Here is a 21,820-nt window from a genome sequence, read left to right as displayed (position 1 = left end):
TTACCAAGAGGTTAGGCTGTAAAGTCAAAGCATGTAACAAGAACTGTTTATATTCAAAATACCTTTGAAAACTCTTTAAATGCACACATATTAATTATGCACTCAGCCAGTACCGGACACTGTTCTAGACCCTGGAGCTCAGAAGTAATCAGGAAAGTCAACAGCAAAATTGCTTCATGCAGGCACTTATGCACTGAAGGCACTTACACACACAAAGACATAACTGACTGGACTTGGGGCTATGTTACACCCAAAGATATATCTTTAAATGCTAACAGCAAGATGCTTGCAACATGAGAGGCACACAGAAGCCGACGACGAGGAAGAAAATACCAGATGTAAGTCTCCCAGCTCGCTCTGGCTTTGCAGCAGGAGCGGGCACTCACTCCTTAAGTGGCTTTGTGGTTGTGCGTAGAATTGCCACCACTCTCTGAATTATTATCTATCTTTCTGTTTGCTAATCATACACAGATAACTTTGGATAAGTTTTTTATTGTACGACTCTTCCACATTTTATAACATTCTTATAAAAATACACTATCAGAATGTATTTGCACACATATACTTATTAGCGAACATTTATCTTGTCAGAATCTATCCTTAATCACATACTCTTGGATTTGGCATAAAAATCCTTCAAAGCATTCCATGTGGATTGTTCATTATATCTTTTATGCTTCTTTCCATTGATTTTCTTGTTCTCTGTGTGAGACGATGAAAGTTGAACTATTTCCCTGACAAAATCGATGACCCTACAAATACTAGTGATTTGTCTTGTGAAGGAATTAGAGAAAACATTAATCAATACAATTTATATATCACTTTCTAGTTAACTAAGCTGACTCTGTTTATCAACATGGCCCTTTTTTATAGGAACAATTCTGCAAAATCAAAGGCTATCTGGAGGAAGAACTAGACTACAGAAAACAAGCTCTTGACCAAGCATATATGGTAGGTACAACAGGCAGTCATGACCCCTGAGTGTTTACAATTATATATTGTAGAGAAAAACATCTTATTTAATTTGTCATGCCACGTACTTAAATAGACTACAACATGTGACTCAATTATTCAGTGGTTTCCAGTTCTAATTTTAGAACAAATATATCCCTAGCTCTTTGCTGTTACATTCTTATAATACTTAATAGTATTTCATTATACTTCATTTTTAAAAATTAAATGTATGTCATTATATAATATTTTAATGAAAGACAGATTAGATGGCTGTGTAAATTAAAGAGAAATTATATGAAATCCAATCGTGTGGCAGCCTAATCTAGGGATAGAGTAATAAAGTTTTTAATGTTTGCCGTATATATTTTAATTCAGTTATTTTTCACAACAACCCTATAAGGTGTGGGTAATATTACTCCTATGTTACATATGAGGACATGAGGCTTAGAGAGTAAAAGAACTCTGCCAACATTGGTAAGTCGGTAGTGTTTCTATCTGACACCAGGCACGGGGGCCTCAAGTCATAGTAAGTAAGGCTGCGTCAGTAAGTGGGCGTGGGCACCTCTTTCTCTCCCACTGAATATTATGCTAATTGAGGAGCACATTTGATCCATTCCCCTGGACCAAAATCATGATAAGTAATTCCTAATGTTGGACTACAGCTTGTATGTCTTCTCTCCATATGCAACCCCTATCCACCCCCACCCACACACACACACTAATTCACAATAATGACTCAAGAGAAAAATAGAAAACTTTAAAAAGGACCTTTTCAAGGAGTTGCTAGTAAAGGTTTTTAACAATGCTTTCCTGGAAGCAACTTGAGTCACTTTTGGGAAAAAGTGAAGCACTTCGTTTCTGCTTAAAACAAAGATGAATTAGTATTTTCCCTCCAAAATGAATAAGAGAGTCTGAGCATTACTTGATAAGTAGGGAAAGGAGAGAGTGAGTTGTTCTCTAGAGAATAGAGAAGGAAATGATTCTTGCCCTCCCTCCTTCCCCTTTTTCCTTGCTGCTCAGGGAGGCAAGATTGTAGATTTTGGCAACTGTATCTGAAGGATATTAAAAGAAAAAACCTAGGATATAAGGAACAGTAGAATCTTCATCTGAAAAAGAGAAAACTGAAGGAGTCATTTTATATCTAGAACAACATGTAAATCTCAGAGTATTAAAAAACAAACCAATTCCAGAGACTCTAGGTCATGTTTAGATCATATTGCCCTAACTTTTATTGTTAGAAAAAATATGGAGCTTGTAAAGCAATCTTCAAGTACAGAGGTGTGTTGTGTGGAAGAGAGGTGGAATTTTATGCATGAAATATATCTCCAATTTCAAATATTTTATTCCACTTTAGACCACTTTTCAATACTTCCTTCTAAAAGTATGGACACCATGATAGATGTATTTAAATATCTGAAGGGCTGTCAAATGGAAGAGTAAACAAACTTATTTCCAGCTACATTCGAGAATAGAAGGATATACAATTATTACAACAAAGTAAGAACTTTCTAAAAATGCAAGTTGTGAAATGGACAGAATCCCAAGGAAAAGAACAAATTTTTATCATCCGAGAAGTTAATGTATTGGCTGGATGACTCTGATGGAACCTTAAAAAGGAGGTAATCAAAAGAGTCCTTACTTAGGCTGGATAAACTGTAACATTTATTTTATTGCTATTATCCTGTAAAACTAAAAACAATACATCTCTCCCCACATTCACACTTCTGTGTATAGTCACACACCACACATAAATGCGAAGTTCCAAAGTCAGACTTTTCTAATTTTGTTTGCCAGAGAATCCAGGAACTAGAAGCGACTTTGTACAATGCTCTGCAGCAAGAAACTGTTATCAAGTTTGGCGAATTATTAAGTGACAAACAGCAGGAGGAGCTGAGGGCAGCAGTAGAAAAGCTACGTCGGCAAATGCTGAGGAAGAGCAGGGAATACGACTGTCAGGTCCTGCAGGAGAGAATGGAGCTTTTACAGCAAGCCCATCAGGTGAGAACTGCGTGACCTCTGGGCAGGGTTGGTGCTAGGCAAATGGGACTGGGTACTGAGTGCGTGGCATTGAGTAGGGGTATGGCGAAGCCCAGCAGCAAGAAGCTAGTTTCAGAGAGTAAAATAAAGAGCTCTTGTTTCCCACCTACACTCAGATACAGGATGACAGTTTTATAATTCAAGCTTAAGAAAATTGGCATTTCAGAAGCATTGTGTGTTACTCCTGTTTTGGCAACTGCTTGGTCAAGAAATATCCTGTGAATCTCATGGACCTTGATTATCTCCGTTAAGCAAGGAAGCAGGCCTTTCTCCTGGACAGAAATAATGCTTTCCTCTCGTTACTCATCCCCCAGAACCTAGCCTGGTCAAATAATCTGAATAGGGTAAAAGTGAAGATGGCCTTTGTCTTTATTCCCAGAATAAACAGCGACAACAACAAAGCTTGGAAGCTGCTACTTACTTCCTGACATTTGCTGTATGTCAGGAAGTAAACTAGGGGCTCTACTTACGTCATTTCATTGAATCTCCACAATAGCCCCCTAATTTAAGTATCCTTATTATCCCAACTTAGGAGAGCAGGATACTGCAGATAAGAGTGCTTATGTGATTGGCCCAAGGTGACACAGATAGTAAGCAACAGAACCTGGATTACAACCCAGAACCCCTGACTCCAGTGCCACTGCACATACCCACGGCACCTACTGTCGTAATGTAGCTTGAGTCATGTATGATTTCTATGATTCATCTAGACCAGCAGGGCCCAAAATAGACACCCATTATTAATTTATAGCCAAAAGTCTTAATCCAACTCTTAGTTCATGTTATAACTTGACAGATGAGGACAGGTCACAAAGCAGATTCAATAAAAATTCCTGAATTAAACGTGCCAGGCTATAGTATTTGGTACTCAGAAGCTGTAACAAGCAGCTGGTACAAAATCCAGATGGACTGTACAAGAAGTAAGAATCATGGGGTCATCGGAGATGGGGGTGAATGGAAAAGGAACAGGGGTTACGTTATGACACCAGTAAGAACAATTTATGAGGAACTTGACACTCATACACTTCAGATGTAGCCAGGAGCTTTGTGGACCTTTATAGGTTAACAGACGACTCAAGTTAACAGCAAACTCTAAAGACGTTTGTCCCAGAAATGATAAATATATATTTGTGTGTTTCAGTGCCCCTTAGATTCTATAGTAAAGATTTGGGTTTTGACCCCAGAAAGAGTTTTTAAAGCCTTGAATTATAGACTCTGTGACATCATTGCAGTATTGCAGGCATCCTTTCCTGCTGTCAGGGAATGAAAGGGTCCTCTGCATAAATTTATTAGGCTGCAATAATATTTAATTAATTTCAACAAATCAGGAGTTCTGCCATGGAACCACAGAAGTGTTTATTTTTAAGGTAGACAAATAGTTATCTACATGTATTCTGTATTGAAACCTTGGGGTTTCTCTTTAATCAGATAAGGTACTTCACTCCCGAAGGAGATGGTTTTATCTGTTTTGTTTTAAGTTACCCAGTCTGAACTCATAGGTACATTACATGTCTAAGCCTCGGAGACATTTTCTATTTCCCAAACAAACGCCCATTAAAATATTCCAAAACTATTGGTCACCCCAATAAATACATAAAAAATATTCCAAAATTGTACACTTTAAAATAAATAACTTTTTTAATGTCCAGACATGGCCAGATGTCCGCTGGGGGGGGCAAAACCATTCCCAATGGAGAACCACTGTTTTAGAGAAAGGGAGATATGATTTCCAAGTTCACGTATTTTTCATTCTAGCTTTCCTTCTTTTTCTCCCACATTGAATTGTAAAAACCTCTCTTTCTGTATTATCATCCTATTTGGCTTCAAGTGTTTTATTATTAGCCTCTGGTTCTCCCTTGTCTAATGATTGCCAAAAGAGTCATTAAATAACAAACCTGCACTGTGTGACCATGTGCTATAAACAGAAAAGGCCTTTACACTGCCAGAGAGAAATTGGAAGACTTTTTTTCACTTGCAAATAATTGTCTACATAATGTTGATTTCAAATCTGTGCTATTAAAGTTACTGGAATTTTATTGTATAGTTGATGGATAAATTAAAAAATAGCCCTGGAACTTTTTTGTCTTCAGGATTACTTGTGCTATTTTTACTATGTTTGCTTCTTCCCCCCCGCCCCCTCCAAATTTATCAGTTCCCTCCTTGGAGTTTTGTGGCAATGTAATCTCTACTTTGTTTTATGAGAACTGGCCAATCGTGCTTTGTGAAGAAATTCTACCCTGGCACAGAGTTGAAATAAGGTTGAAAAGAAAGGTTAGCGAAAAACAATGGGACTGTTTACATTTGTGTGAATCAGCTTTAGCCATTTTTAACTGTAATAATAAACAACCAGAAATCTCAATCCAGATGGTTTACAACAAAGTTTGTTTCTTGCTCACTAGACCTGGTTCATACTGCTGTCTCTTCCAGGATGTGGCACAAATCACATCCCACTGGCCAAAACAGGTCCTAAGGTCAAACCCAAGGACAAAGGGGTGAAGACTATACCTTTCACAGGGAGGAAATCTGTAGGGATAGACCCAGTAGAGATAGGTAGCAAATATTTTTTAAATATAATCAATGACAATGGTTTTCTACCATAAATACAGGTAATTTTGAACGTGTAAAAATGGGTATGGAAAAATGTATATGTGATGTTTCCAGCTGCTAGTACTAATGTTAATGTTTTTATAGAAAGCTTTCTGTTTTCGGTTGCTGAACAATCTTTTTGTTCAACCTAGTACCCACTAATGCCTTCCCTTTTTTTTCTTTCTTCAGAGAATTCGTGACTTGGAAGATAAAACAGACATCCAAAAAAGACAGATAAAGGACTTAGAAGAAAAGGTATGTGTTAATTTTAACATCTATTTTAGTCTTTATTTTTCAGTCAGAAAACAATATCGATTTTACTCTCCCTGTGTTCTTTCTTTCTTCTTGGTTTTTGTGTATTTTGCATAGGCAGGTGTAGGTGACGTAAACTTCACCTTCAGGCCCCAGGATTCCAGCAAAGGTTCTGCCTTAAGCAACCTAGACTTGCCATTTTGCCTTTTGTGTTAATTCCTATTCTTTTTGATAAGTGTTTTCTTTCCTCAGTTTCCTCTAATTCGTCTTCATTTCCTTTCCAAGTTTTTTTTTTTTTGAGTTTTGTTAGTCTTCTTAGCTCTTTCTTTTTAAAATATTTTAGCACCTTTTTAAAAATTTCCCATTATTATTCATAAAACAACCTTTGTTCTTGTATTGCAGCTTTACTTCAGTAATGAATTCAGAAATTTAAATTGATATAGGATAATTATGCCCTCATATCCCATCTTCATTTCCCTTCCCGCAGTGGTCTGAAAGAGTCACTTCTTCTTCAAAGTTTGCTGGCACTTTTTTGGGGGGTAAAGTAGTATAGTTCTTAAAGAGAGCATTTGAAAATGTGTGTGTGGTGGGAGAAGGGAAAGGGCTCACACAGGGATGCTGAACAAGCTGCAGTGCATTAAACAACAGAAAATTATCCGGCCCATGGTAACTGGGAGTCGCCCTGCTGAAGAACAAAGCAAGGACGGCAAGAAGTTTTCTCTGGAGTCCCAGTCTGGTTGACTGGATGTAGCTGCCTGCATACCTCTGTCGCAAAATAATACGGTTGTTTTGCATTATCTTTCTGGTCACTCAAGAAGAAAATAGCAAGCCATCTGTCATTTCTGAGACAATGATTAGAATTTGGTTCATCCAAGTTGCTCTATAGTTGTCCACATATGTGAGACCACAGGGAGTTGGTAGGGGCCGTTCACCAGGCCATTAGCCAGACCATCAGTCACCTGGATTCTGTGTAGGCTGGGTCTTCAGGTACTTATTTGACCTTGGGTAAGTGACTTCATTCACCTCCTGTGTCTAAGCCATCGCTATAAAATAGGGACGCTAACACTTTCCCTCAGTTCCTCTCATGGGTTCCATGAGGTCACACATGTGAATATTAGGAATCTCTAAGAAGATATAAGTCAAATTTAAAAGTATAATTTTTAAAGTTCTAAAACATAAAGTACACGTCATCTGCAAAATTTTAAATTTGAATTTTCATTTCGCAAGTGTGCTATTTACTTCTATGGGATTGAACGAAGTAAATGTAAACCAAGGACTTAGTCTAATTTCCCAGTGTTTGGCGTGAAGACTGTAGAAGGAAGGGTTTGCTCCACGGCTTACCCGGTTATCAACAGACACACCTGATGTCTTCCATTTTCCATATTTTTCAATGACGAGCTCTTGGCTCTCGTCATTTTCTCTGCTAATTATTAAATAGTCCTGGGGCTGGCTCAAGGAGGAAGTCACAGGTAAGACCTTTCTGCCCCAGAAATTTTCAGTTCAGTCCCCGTTTACCTGAGGAAAACAAACAACAAACCAAGGAATTTTTTTTACATCCATCTTCATAGAAAATTTAGGAGGAGACGGGTTAAGGTTATGTTCACTGTCAGAATTCAGTAGGTCTGACCTTCCTAAACATTTATGATAATGAGATAGTGTGCCTGCTATAGTACAGGTCCCATCCCATCCTTCTCCGTCTTCAAGGAATGAAAAAAAAAAAAAAAGACAGAGTTCCTGCATCACAGACTAATAGAATCGTCACCAATACATGGCTCTTAGCACCATGTTTATAGCTTGTTCATACAATTTTGCCATAGTGAAGAGATTTATAAGCAATGGCATTAAAGGAAATATGCAAACCTCTTGCCCAATATGAGAAGGCCATACATGTCCCTTATTCGAAGACGTCATGTGCAACAGAGTGCTTTGAAGGGTGATAATGAGGCAAAAGCCTTCCAGTTATCTCCAAGACACCCCCCCTCAAATTTCTAAAATTATGAGTAGATATTAGTTGACCACCAGTTGTCACTGCATTGCTTTGCCAGTAGACAAATAAAAGGTATGTTTTCTTGAAAGAAAAGATACTTGGTGTGTATGTGAGAAGTGATCGGACTTGATCAATGTGGAAAAGCTGAGGGTTTGTACTACCTGAATGGCACTACAGAAATTCAGATTTACATAATCTTCTTCTTTTTCTTCTGCAGTTTCTGTTTCTATTCTTGTTCTTCTCTCTTGCCTTTATTCTATGGCCTTGATGTCAAGGTGCCTCTTAAAGGTAAGATTCCATTTAATTCTCAAAATGTGGTTCTAACAGGTATTTGATAAGGATGATATATATATCTATATATAGATATATATGTATATATATTAGATATATATGTATATATATATATACATATATATGTATATAGTTACTTTGCCCATGTTTTAAAATTATACACTTGGTTTGACTGGCTTAAATGCCATAAAATGAGAACTAGATTTAATCCATTTGGGTGTTTGGTAGAGAAATAAAGGAACTATGAAGTATAATGGTAACTAGTAACTGTTTTGCTTTGGGAAACCACGATTTCTATATAGATCTCAGAATTCTCATCGTAGTCATTACACAGAAAGATTGCTTCTACAGCTGCAATGTGAAGAAATAAGAGTATATTTTTAGTATCTTTTCCAGCTTGAAAATTCTGGTTGCTGTGAATCTTAACGAGCTAATAATGACTGATTTTTTTTAACCCTTTCTTTCCATCTCTCTTTATCAGCATTCAGGAAAGCAGGCTATTAATTAAAACTGGATTTTGAGTTTTCAAATAAGATAATTTTCAATGTCAATTTAGAAAAAAAAGAAGAGTCTTATTGCTAGATTATTAAGTCCATATCTCATGAATACATATACTGTGAATAATCTTAGATAATGATTCTCAGGTGCTATTAAAAATACAGGTGCCATGGCCTTCCTCAGATTTAACAAAGCAGGTTACTTGACATGGTGGTGAGATATAGGATGGGAGAGGTGGAGAGTAAAAAGTGGTCTATCTTTTTAACAAGCATGTGAGGTGATTTTGATGTCCACCCAGGTATGGAAACCACAAATCTCAATACTATTATTTTTAAATGAGGAAGGGCTAGCTGCTATTCTAAATCCATTTATCACAGTCTGTGTCAACTTTGGTTATCCTATTAAGTTAGAGTATTCAGGGGTCTTTCCTGGAGCTCATGTTACTTAACATTTTCTCTAGCAAATTGATAAGGGGAAGAGAGACACGTTCTCTCCACGGGTATCAACGCCATTACCTGCTTGTGGGACAGACAAGCAAAAGGGCTTTAGCATGTACAAGGAAGGAGTTAAGCAGATATGCCCAGAATGTTATGTCCTCATATAACCAACCCTCTGGCTTTATTCCTTCTTCCAAAATATTTTCTTTTCAGACTGACAGTTGTCTTTTGTCTGACACAAAGATTGGTAGCCTTGTAGCACATACAGAAGAGGACTGAGTCTCTTAAATTGAATGAGAATATCTAAAGTGAAATGGGTGAGATTCTCTAAGAACGGATCATAATGACCAGAGCATCAAAAACTAAACAGTCCTGATGATAAATAATAAATAAATAAACAAACAGGGCAAGAATAATAAATAAATAAACAGGACAAATAAAGTTCATGAGCCACAAGTACTACCGTGTTTCCCCGAAAATAAGACCTGGCCGGACATCAGCTCTAATGCATCTTTTGGAGCAAAAATTAATATAAGACCTGGTCTTATTTTACTATAAGACCCAGTATATGATATGATATGATATACCAGGTCTTATATTAATTTTTGCTCCAAAAGACGCATTAGAGCTGATGTCCGGCTAGGTCTTATTTTTGGGGAAACACAGTATGTGGTGACTTAGGAAAGAAAAATCCAACTTAATAAATACTAGTTAGAAAATGAGTAGGTTTGAACATTAACATCAATAACAGTTAACACTTATGTGCCAGGTGGTGTTCTAAGCAATAGATACAAAACCCCCTATAAAGTCAGTGTGTTGTCATTGCTTTTTTTTTTTACAGTCGGAGGAACTGTAGCTTTTGAATGTTCCCAAGACCATGCAGCTACAGTTGGCAGGACTAGGATTTGTACCCAGGCAGCCTCACTCCACATTCTACTCTTAACCACCACATTGCCTCACAAATGAAAGAGGGCTTTGCTCTTGCTTTTTGAGCATCATTTATGTTCATACAACAACCAGAGGTGTCGTCCACCATTTGTGTAGTACTCCTTACTTGTTGGGTTTTGAAATTACAGTGTCTTCATCTCTTGACCGTTTCCCATTTTTATGTAATTCCTTGAGGAATATATAAAATTTGATTTGTTTTTCCTCCAGAATAGCCCGTAATGGACACTTAGTAATTGTTGAATGAAAAAAAACATAATAATAACGTAGCAAACTAATGTGACAGTATATCTGGGTGGTATAAAATATGTCCAGGAAAATGGCTGAGTAGTTTAGAGTGTACAGCCTTGAGGTTAAATATACTGTTAGGTTGGAATCCTGCCATTTACTAGCTAGCTATGTCTTGGTAGAGGTTTAATTTATCCGAGATGAGGTTTTCTATTCCATAAAATGGTTATAATTATATTACCTACAGCCATGGTGTTATGTTAAGAGAATTAAGTGACATTAAGAACGTAAAGGCCCTTTCACTTATCCAGTAACGTAACACATGTTAAAAGGCACATAATTACCATATTATTGTTCTGATCCAAAACAAAACTTAATAAAACATAAATACTGTATTGTAAGAACAGCCACAGTTGATTAGTTACAAATTCTCCATTAAAATAGGCAAATGTTTATTTCTTATTACGTTTATTTTATCAGTCGCTCCTCCCACCAATGCCCATAGGTGGCCTATGGAAAACAAATGGCAATATGAGACCAATCTCTCCTACATTTGTTGTTTAGAATAGGAAACTTTTGCTCTTTATTTTTTTACTTTGGTAAAAGAAATCTATGAGATGAATTATTGTACGCCAGTTCATCAGTCCTTTCTTTGTGTAAATATAGCCATTAGCCTTCATTTAGTCATGCTAAAATTGTTTCCCTATGTCACCTACATTAGACCATTAACAAAGCATAGAGTAGGGCTCATGCTTTATTCACCTTTGCATCTTTAGTGCCTACAATAGTGCCTTATATGTACTAGGTCCTGAATCAATTTTAAATTGGCAGATGAACTGAAGGGCAGATGGATGAATGAATAGATAACTGGGAAAATAAATGTGAAAGCAGATTTGCGACATGTTAGAGCAGAGCCCTGGATAGCATGGTAACGCAATACCAAGATAACTCTCCAATTTGTTCTTTATGTGTCATTTGGAGAATTACTTAAAGACAGTGAACAGAGGAAAACAGATGCATTCTCCCCCACTCCATAGTGGAACACCCTACTAACTGGGCTCAGTGCTTCTCTTCTAGACACTCTTGTAACTCATTCTCCACAGAACCGCCCGAGTGAGTTTTAGGAAAGACAAATCTAACGTAACCATGCCCCCTTCTTGGGAAAGTACCACCCTTAGGGTCATATCTCAGTTCGTTCATGTGGCCAACAACGCCCTGAATGGTCTAACCTCAGAGAATCCCTCAGGCTTCCTGCAGCTCCTGGGTCTACCTGGATGAGCCGAGTTCCCTTCTGCTTACCACAAGTCTCTGCCCATGCTGTCCTGTGCACAGAACTTTCCCTCCTGCTTTATCTAGTAAACACCTACTGACTCATCCTTCGATCTCAGCTACTTGTGACTCCCTCAGGAAAATCTTCCTCGATTTCGCTCCTGGCTAAATTTTACATGTATTGGTGTTTTTTTTTGTTTGTTTTGTTTTTTCAGTTAATGTCTCTCCCTCATTATGTGTAAGATTCATGAGGACACAGACCATACATGACTTTATTCACACTTATATCCCAACTACCTAGACCATGCCTAGCACATAGTTGACAATCAACACATACTTTTTTAATGACAGTGATGCTTTTATGATGAGGAAGAGAAAGAGGGCATCCTGTTTTGCAGTTGAAAAAGTACATTTCATACCCGTTGTTTTATTTAATACTTACAACAACCCTGCAAAATAGATACTATTATACTTCTCCAAACATTAATTTCCTAATACGAAACATTAGCAAATAATAGCGTTATTTTTCTGAGGATTGAGCGATGTAAGTCAAGCAACCGATATAGTACCTGACACATGGAAAGGCTCATTAAAAGCATTTCTAGGACCTGCCAAGCACTCTGTCTTGGCTCATGCCTTCCAAGACATGCTTCCGTCTCCCTGAACCGCATTTCCCACACGACCACCAACTGGTTAATATCCATGTGTCCTTCCCATCTCAATGTAAAATCAGGGACTCAGGGAAGTTTCCCCTGATCTTATGGCTTCACTTAAGTTTTGTTCATTGTTACCTGTCTTCCTCACTAGGATTCTTATAGGCCAGTTACCTAATGGTCCTCACTGTCCATTTCCTCATCTGTAAAATGGAGGTAATAATAATAGCTACTATTTATTGAGTATTTTGCTATATGATAAATTGGGTATGAGGGTTGACGGAGTGAAAGGTGTCAGAAATGGCCCTTAGGACTCTAGATGGTATAACTGATTGGATGGTGGTTCCCTTTACAGAGTCATGGAAAGCAGGAAGAGGGAGTGACTGCTGTTCGTGATTTTTGGTTATTTGTGGTAACTAAAGAATGAGAGTTAACTACAATTGTTAATCAATATGCCTCTAAATATGTGTCCATAAAGGACCTGAAAAACCTTCTAAAAGTTAGAAAATCCTAAGGAATAGTGAACATAAGTAGCCTATCAATTGATCTCGACAAATACTTGCCAAGTGTCTTCTATGAATCAGGAAGGGGTGGGTACTTGGAAACTAGAGCCACGAGTCAGAAGTGACATCACTGTATTCACTGACGTAGAGTCTGGTGGCATGTAGTAAACTCTCAGAACCGATAGCTACAATCACTGTTTTACAGAAGAGAAACGAAAGCCCAGCGCTGATAAGCAACCCATTCAAAAGAATCCCTACAGTTCTGTAATATCCAGAAGGGCTTTCCGAATAAAAGATGTATTTGTATCCTATACAATTTTAAAGTGTACTGACCTTGGGCTCATTGAAAATTTTTCATCTGTGGTGACCTGTTGGGTAACACTTCAGTTATTCAGAATGCCAATTTGCATAAATCTCGCTTTCCTGTAGAAATCATAGTTCCCTTTAAAGGTACCTAATCTATAGAAATTTAACATTCTGGGAGACAGCCTTTAAGTCCCTTTGTTTTTTTAAAACCAACATGGTTTTACTCAAATGATGGGCTTTACCCCAGTTGTGACAGGCAGAAATTATGCATATGTGCTTTGAAAGAGAACTTAGGATTTATCTCTGAGAGTATACAAGGTGGATGTTTACAAGTAAAAGACTTTTGTATTTACATATTTATTTTATATATACAAATATACACATACACTATATATAGATATACATATATATGTGTGTATATATATATATATATATATATATATATATATGCGCACACACGTACACATACCTTAAAGAGTATTTTATATACATTCAGATCAATTCTCTTCTTTACCAGGGAATATAGGAATATTATAGTTGTAACTAGTTGTTTTAGGATCTCATCCCATTGGGATGTATAATAAATATGAACGTAATCTATTTCTCTCAAAACATGGCTTTCAGTCAGGTTTTGTCTTTTTTCCTTCTCTCATCCTTTAATTAAATCTTAGGTTGGCTCCCAAAATGTTCAGTCACTTTCAGTTCTTGAAAGTCTAGCTCAGTTTAAAACTTCTATCTCAGACTCCTCCTCCTCAGTGGAGGAGGAGGTTCACAGTCTGGCTCTAAGAGATCTGTTTCCTTTCCCTCTGAGACTCAGTTCTTTAGGAGGGCGGGGAAGAGAGAAAGGGACCCATGTCTTTCAACTCCATTGGCACGGTTGTGGCCATCTCCCTGGTGCTGATGCCATTCCTCCAACTATGACCCACTAGCTCCCGATGTCTTTTCTATGAAAGGTGAGGGAAGACTCACCATTTGGGGGAAATGCGAGTATGGATGAGTTCCTCAGAAGCTATGCATAGCATGCTCACTGCACTATCCCCTGACTGGCTGTGGCCCAGGCTCTTCCACGGCTTCTCTGGTACCACCATTGGTACCAGCCACAGCTTCTTGCTGGGAAGGAAGCCACAGGCCCTGTCTCTGCCCACCAGCCCTGTCCAGTTCTCTGCCCAGATAGACAAAGGAAGATGAGCATTGTTCTGTGTTTGAGCAATAGAATGTGTGTCTCCTTTGTACAAGCACCACCAATCTCTATTTATGCCCTCCCCCAGTGTACTCCCGACCCAATGACTGCACTTCCTTGCTACTGGTTCTGCTCTTTCATCCTAGTCTAACCTAATCTTTTGGAGCAGACCGAAGTGGCTCCGCAGATGTGAATTCCAAATATTTCTGACTTGCACTTGTGTCAGAAATGTCTTAGAGTCTTTAATTTGCCTCTGTTTGGTGGACTAGAAGCACCTTGGGGTTACTAAGTGCCGTCCTTTCCACCACTTCGCATCCTGGTCACCACTTCTGGGGTACCACTAGAATCCTGCTACAGAATCAGTATCTTTATTTTCTAGATGGGGAAATTAAGACTTAGAGAAGTTAAATAACTTGTCCTGGGACATACAGTGAGAAAATGGAAATCCCATTTGCTCCATTCATTGTCATTCAGACTCTAAAAGCCATGACCTTCAGCAGCACATCTTCTGTACGATTTCCAGCTTTTATTGGAAGAGAACATTATGCCCTAAACTTTTACCCAAGTGAAAAAACCCAAACACATGGACTTAACGAGAAACAGAACTAGGAGTCCTGACTGGCATAGCCCAGGGAAGTACCTTTTCAGGGACATTTCTGGGATCAACCAGGAAACGTAGTGGAAAAGTTCACAGGGAATCCCCACGTCCTTGAAATAGATACTTCTGTTTTCTCATTTTAAATTAATGGAATTAAGCCTACAGACTTTCTTCATATAACTTGCACAAGATCGTACAACTCAAAGAAGTGGTAAAGAATAAAAAATATTTTTTCTTTAAAAAAAAAAGAGCTTGGGTTGTTTGGGTTTTTTTGTTTGTTTGTTTTACAGAATGGTGATTAAAGAATTTTTTCCTGTTTTACAGAGTAACCGAAAACACGGATAAGAGCCCACAAAGGCAAATGCTTCTAAACCTTCAAAGATGGCAGAAATGTTTACAGCAGTGAGAGGGAGATCAAAAGCTAAGAACTACCCTGTAGCCAGGACTACAACTGTGTATTTTAAAGCCATTATTCAAGGTTTCTTACTTGACAGTTCCTACATGACCCTGTTGAAAATCTACAATATATGCTGCATTTAATGAAACCTGTATATGTCAACCTAGAAGAAAAGAACTATAAACATATATTGTGTAAAGAAAAAAAATTCAGCAATGGAAACAGTTTCAGCAGATCAAGCAAAGATGTGTCTTGGGCATGGAACCAAAGTTACAAAGAAACATTCTACCCCTGCTGTGCAGGGGGGGTCATTTTACTGTAACACCACACCCCATGGAAACACTAGTCCTGAAATATCATTTTAAAAAAATCAAAACAAAACAACAACAAAAAAAACACGGGTGGGTGGGGAATGAAGCACGAGGAATACCTATAAGGAGCTATTTACAATAAAATGTTTCATTTCAAAAGTCTGGTTTCTTACTACAGGGATTTGCTTTTCTGTCTTTATTATTGTTTAAAACTCAGGAACAGAGACATCTGCAATGTGAATGGGAAGAAAAGCACTCTCCAGTTTGTTTTTCTGCAGAAGGTGGAGCTGGTGGAATGCTTTCATTCCACAGATAACCGATGGGAAGTGGATCACAGTGACCCCGGCTACACTGGCAACCAAGACGAAGGACCCAGGCGAATGTAACATTAGAAGTAAAAGCAGATTTGATGCTTCCTTGACCTTCTGTCACATCTGTGTTCCTCCTCGAACAACAGACTGATCTTATTCATATTGAAAATTAAGAAGATGATGCTCTAAATCACAAGCTCCCTAACTTAGTTCTGTTTAGAATGCCAGCATCTCTAAGGGAACATGGGCCAGAGAGCATCTCTGAACTTTTCAGTTTCCAAAATACTGGTTTTCAAATGGCTGCTTACAATTGCCTGCAGATAAATGTTATATGATTTGAGTAAAAACACCATAGAGGCGATAAGCAAACTTCTACCAACTATTGAGTTTGCCACAGAGATGTGAATATTAAACTAAGTTATGATTATTTTTTAAAATGTCCTGATATGCCTAGAGCACTCGGACCTCTCATCATATAGACTGATAACATTTTTTTCCCAGAGAGCTAACAGCAACAAGAAAGCTCTGCTATTTTATACAGAAGTAACATTATGTTCCTGATAGGTTGTTTTCTACCAGAGACAACTAGAAGCCTGGTACTTTTCCTAAGTTATGTAATACCAAGTCTTGGATTCAGGTCTGAGAGCAAATAAATGTTCCTGAAAACCTAATTTTACAACTCATTTACTGTAAATAACAAAACAGCCTCAATTTTTCAAGTTGTCAAGGTTTCATTTACAGGGCTAGAATTCCTATGCATAGAGAATATGTAGGGAGCCAGAAATTCTTTCTATGAAATGCTACCCAAACCAACCCAACCCTCCCCCCACCCCCATACATGAGTTCAGTATCTTACTCTTCAGATTTCCCCCCTGGCTTTTTCAAAGCCAGCACAATAGCTGAAGAATGTACAAGAAAAGCTAGAATGCTGGGGTCCACTTTTTGTTCTTATATTTACTGCTGACACAGGTATCTTTGGCCCAGTCACTTAACCTCTCTGTGCCTCAGTTTCCTCATCTGCAAAATGAGGTTAAATGCTTTTTCATAAAGTTTCTTTTTTGCAATTCTGGAACAAGAGGTGCTTAAGGTAGCACAAAGTGCTTTGTAATTATTATGACTGCTATATTATTTGAATTTCTTGTATTGTTGAGAAAAAGTCCCCTGTGTAATAAAATAGTGCTTCAGTTTGGTTAAATGTAAGCCCTGCGGCACTGAAACTTTACCTGGGACATTACTAGCAATAAAGATCGAGAGATCCAAAGCCAGGGTCTCTAATAACCTGTAGTATGTAGATCATCTCATGATACTGAACAAGGTAGAAGAATGTGTCCTTTCAATGGTGAGCATCTCCTAGCTCTCTTGACTGCATATGCATGCCATAATACAAAACCACTTTTACCAGAGGAGAGCCAACCATCGAATTAAGGCCTGGAGTGAACTGATAGCATCACATAATGAATCTGATGATCCCTTTCATTTTGGGGGGAGGTCCAGTGATGTGTCCTACAAAATAATAATCCTTCTACTGGATTCTTTGTTCAACTGGGTAGGTTCCCGATTACATATGAATAATAGAGTCATTGTGCAGGCATTGTGAAAGATGGTGCCACTACAGTCTGTGACCCGACCCTTTCAAATTCAGAAGAGATAGACGAGGGTAAGTTACTGTCCTGCATCTTCAACTTTGCCACTGCTCTTCATTGGCCATTCCAGGGTCCATCTGAGCAAATTCATACTCCATCTCCTCCACCAAACCTACTTTCCTTTTCTTCTTACTTTCCCCACCAGGAAACTTGTAGTTTAAATTTTATTTCCAAGCACCGAGTAATTTAAATGATTAGAAATATTTGTGAAAATACTGTTTAATCGTATACGTTATGTGCTGTAAATCTGATTGCATCACACACACACACAAAATCATACCTGAGAAATGACAGCTCAAACGACGATCTAAGCATCTTTAGGTGTGTTTAGGGCAAATGCGAAAGGAAGGGTTCTTGTTAAAATCTAGATTAACAAATTAGCTTTTAGGCTAAAAGGTGATGTTTTTACCAAGTCTTGCTCATGATCTTTAAAATTAACATATTATTGGTTAAGGCCAAGTATTTTATAGGTTATCCATTTCCACAATTATAAAAACATTAGCAAAATTGTAAATGTATGTTGCAATCACTCATGGATCCATGGAAATGGATCTTAACTAAAAGAATGCTTCCCTTGTAGGTGATGTTTAACAATAGTAGAAAGAATGTCTCATTAATAGAGAGGTTGACTGTGGCCCCACTTCTTACAAAAACCAGATACTCCCCACTCTTATCTTTAATTTCTTCATCTTAACTGTCCTGATACATTTGGCCAATGAGATAGTAGCAATCAGAACAGTATTATTCAGGGTTAATTTACTTCATTTTTTCTTAACAAAATATCACCCCTTGGAAAATAAACATAACTGAAAATATTCAAAAGTAGTTTGAGGTGAAATGAAAGCCCCAATTTAGCACAGTTATTCAAGATTGGAAATTGTTTATGAGAAAGGAAAAAAAATGGAAGACTATATTTGGCTGTAAGACTAGAAAGCATCTATTATTAAATTGACTTTGTTTTAATGCTACCCCAGTTTTACTTTAGGAAACACTAGAATTTGCAGAAAACAACTATAACATCTCTTTTTAACCTATTTCATATAAATGAAATTATTGCCAATCATGAGATTTTAGGGATGAAAGGATAAATTTTATTTTCTTCCATTCACAAATAACTGCTCATGTAGGTGGCATGGTTCTTCAGAAGGATAGAGATAATGTAGAGGGCTCAGGGGTCATCACTGGAGTAGAAAGGGGACATTTTGTTCTCCACTAGTAACAGAGGAAATAAAGGTTTGCCAAATAATTTTCACTACAGTATTTTATTTCAACTTTGTTTTCAGTTTAGAATAAATCTCTGGCAAACTAGTTCCTTTTTGCCTATTGTCAACTTTTTCTGTAAAACGTGTATTTCATATATGTTCAATGTCTTCAATGTAATTTATAAGTTCATTGTTTTAAAATGAATTAAGTGTTTTTTTAACCTGCCTAGGTTTTCATGGAAACTGTAAAAATAATACTGATCAGTTGTGTGTTGATGTTTAAATAATTGGAGAATATACGTTATGTTTCTTCAAAACAGAGGGAAAGCATAGACATTTTATTTTTTAAATATTGAATTGCATTTTTTGATCTGTCAAAAAATGGCACAGAAAATATATATATTTATCTACTATATTGAAAAAGTTCAATCTAACTTTTGAGAGATCAGTAATCAAAGCTAATCTTAGATGACTGTTTGTGTAATGAGTTATTGCTTCCAGAATGGGCCCAGGCCTTTCCTTAAGTGGTCTTCTACTCTCTAAGGGAAAAAAGTAGGTCATAAAGTCTAGAGGGATGAAAGCTTCCATTCCGTTCAACTGCTTTGTCATTTCTACATGACATATTGTTTGGAGACTGAAGTTCCGGCGTATTGGCAAGAGGATTCAGACATAATAGAAGGTTGGGGTTGATCCTCTGTGATTCCATTTCAGTACTGGGCGGAGCAGGTTGACAGTCCTTTGCTGCCTTTAGTTTGGCAGTTTAATGCTTCCTAAATAAATCTTCTATTGTTGAGAGTCCAAGTCCAATATTGAATCAAAATTACTAAAGATATACTTCAAGGGTCAGTGTGGCAAACAGAAAGATTACAGTTTGCTTTGTTCAACGTAGTGTATCAAACTCAGAGGTACAAGTGGTCAATTGGGTGAAGTTCCCTGTTTTTGTCTTTGTGTTTTTGCATTGAGGTTTTTGTACCGTGTTTATATTTCCATCCTTGTTATAGCAAAGTTCTATGGGGTGGGAGTGGTGTGGATAAACAATTCCGAGTCCAATTTTGCCTACACTCAAGATTCTACAAACTTGCTAAATTGCAGATCCCGAAGCATCCATTAATAGCAGCAATCATTTATATTTGATTGACATTTCACAAAATGTGCCTATTTCCCCTGATTAACCATAATAATGAGGCAGATCAAAGTCCAAACACTTATAAATATGTGATGTACATATATACGCATATATATTCTGTATATAGTATGATGGTTGAGTGCTTACTAAATGTGTACTTCTGTCCTAGGATCGAAGACTTAAGGAAGGGGATTTTCTGATGCTGCTGGTAACTCATGTTTTTGTTTAACATCCTGTCTGTGCTCTTCCCCTCCTTGCTTGCCTCTTATCCCTCCTACTCCACCTTCTGTTCATTAGTACGATTCCCTGTTGGTGACTGAGGAAAAGAACTACCCATTAGTTTTCCAATTACTCAAGCCTTGTAGTGATGCCGATGGTTTTTTGGGAAGAGCAACTGTAAGTCCAGCACAACCTACAGTATTAATATTAGCCAAAAGCCTCATGTTTTTATCAGCTAAAAATCCCATTTGCAGAAAGATTCATGCATGTTTCAAGATCCAATTCTGTGGGGACTCAAACATTGAGCCAATGTAGTTGAATACCTAATTCCCCAGATGTCTACTGTATCCATGTAGCCAGGGGGCCAGCTTCTCAGAGCTTTCATCCAATCAACTGCCTCAATTGGGGTTCTTTCCGTCTCATTAGCATGACTCCATATATTGCTTCAGTGCTTGTTTACTAATGGAAGAAAAATATAAATTGACTGAGTTTCACCAGAATGATCCCCTGAAGTACTCCGAACGTGTACATGTACTGTATGTATTACCGTAGAGATTGGAATCAACTTATTGTACGTAAAGTTTTATGAATGGTTATTTTATAATTTATGTATTTAACATAGGAATCAATGAGCTCTGGTGTTTTAGTTTATATAAAAATAAAACAAGCTGCATTTTTTAAACTTTATCTTGACTTGTTCATAGGTTTTTGTTTTGTTTTGAACTGAATGCTTACCTACTTTTGAAAAAAAGGGTGAGGTAAATCAGGGCTATCAGTGTCATGACAGGGGACAAATTCCACATCAAGGAAAGTCAAGAGGTTTCTTCTCATATACACTCCGAATTTCTTATTATACCTGCCAGGGGCACTGTGGTGAGGAGTCCAAGGCAGACTTCCACTCAGAAGGAGAGACCTATGATCCTTACCATGCCTGCTCTGAGTAGTTTGGGAGAGAATTCTTCCAGCTAGTTGCCATCCTTATTCTAGATATTACTCTTTTTCCTTTGTCCATCCACCTTTTTTCTCTACCTTGTAGCGCCACTAGATGTAACAAGTTAATGAGTATGTGTCACGTGAGCATCCATTACGTGCCATCTCTATGGCCTGGTCTGTTGGGGTCAACCCTGAAAGAACTCAATGCAGGAAATGACCCATGTATACCTGAGACAAAGAACCAATCTGGTACAGTATGCAGTACAATTTTGTAGGTCACTGTTAAGAACCATAAAAAATACTAGTATTTAGGGGTGGGCTCTGAAAATCCATGCTAAGAAGGTCTCTTCTTTCAATTGTAACCTCTTTAACCAGCAAAAAGTGTCACTCATCAGTTCATTCCAATGTTCTGTTACCCACTTATAGGCACCATGAACATGCCATGTCAAATCTTTAAAACGAAGAAGAGTAAGACAGCCCCGGCCCTCAAGACATCACAATCTGCGTTATTTGATGGAGATTTACAACTGACTGAGTCTGTGAGAAAGGTGCCAGGCATATTAGCATGCCATGAAATGGGCTGTTATGATCATGGATTCTGTCTAATTTTATCAATGAAAAACTCTGTTTTGATGAACTCCAATTCTGGTGTAAAACTCAAATGTGCTATCATGTCAATGGCTCAAGTGACTTCTAGCTGCAGAGGAAATGGCCAGTGTCTTCTGGAGATGCTAAAAGGGGACACTTTCTACCATAGTGCCAGTGAGAGAGGAAATATCCACTAGGCCCGTACAGAGGACTTCCTCCTATGGACTAAGGACACAGCTAAAAAAGTGCAGTCCCAGATATTCAGGCGTACAGTCAAGGGCTGACCTCGCCCATAAAGATTAAAGGTGTAATCTTTAATTAAATCTGGTAAAGATTTGTGCCAAATGACTGATGAAGAATGCTAGT

General features: G+C 37.8%; 1 protein-coding gene across 4 annotated transcripts in view; it reads left to right on the top strand.

Annotated features, from left to right (window-relative positions):
• Positions 1–15,591, top strand: part of JAKMIP2 (janus kinase and microtubule interacting protein 2) — a 134,258-nt gene extending 118,667 nt beyond the window's left edge. For 2 of the 4 annotated variants that reach the window (XM_019739110.2, XM_074313734.1), the window contains exons 17-21: positions 874–951; positions 2,749–2,952; positions 5,767–5,832; positions 8,034–8,104; positions 15,049–15,186. In XM_019739110.2, coding sequence (XP_019594669.1) covers positions 874–951; positions 2,749–2,952; positions 5,767–5,832; positions 8,034–8,084 — 399 coding nt within the window. In that variant the 3' untranslated portion in view covers positions 8,085–8,104; positions 15,049–15,186. Of the gene's footprint in view, positions 1–873; positions 952–2,748; positions 2,953–5,766; positions 5,833–8,033; positions 8,105–15,048 lie in introns of all 4 variants that reach the window. The other 2 variants (XM_019739109.2, XM_074313733.1) reach the window with 2 other exon arrangements.
• The last annotated feature ends 6,229 nt before the right edge of the window (positions 15,592–21,820 follow it).

The sequence above is a fragment of the Rhinolophus sinicus genome, linkage group LG10 (assembly GCF_036562045.2).
Source record: "Rhinolophus sinicus isolate RSC01 linkage group LG10, ASM3656204v1, whole genome shotgun sequence".
Taxonomy (NCBI): domain Eukaryota; kingdom Metazoa; phylum Chordata; class Mammalia; order Chiroptera; family Rhinolophidae; genus Rhinolophus; species Rhinolophus sinicus.
This window is presented reverse-complemented; position numbering and strand designations above follow the sequence as displayed.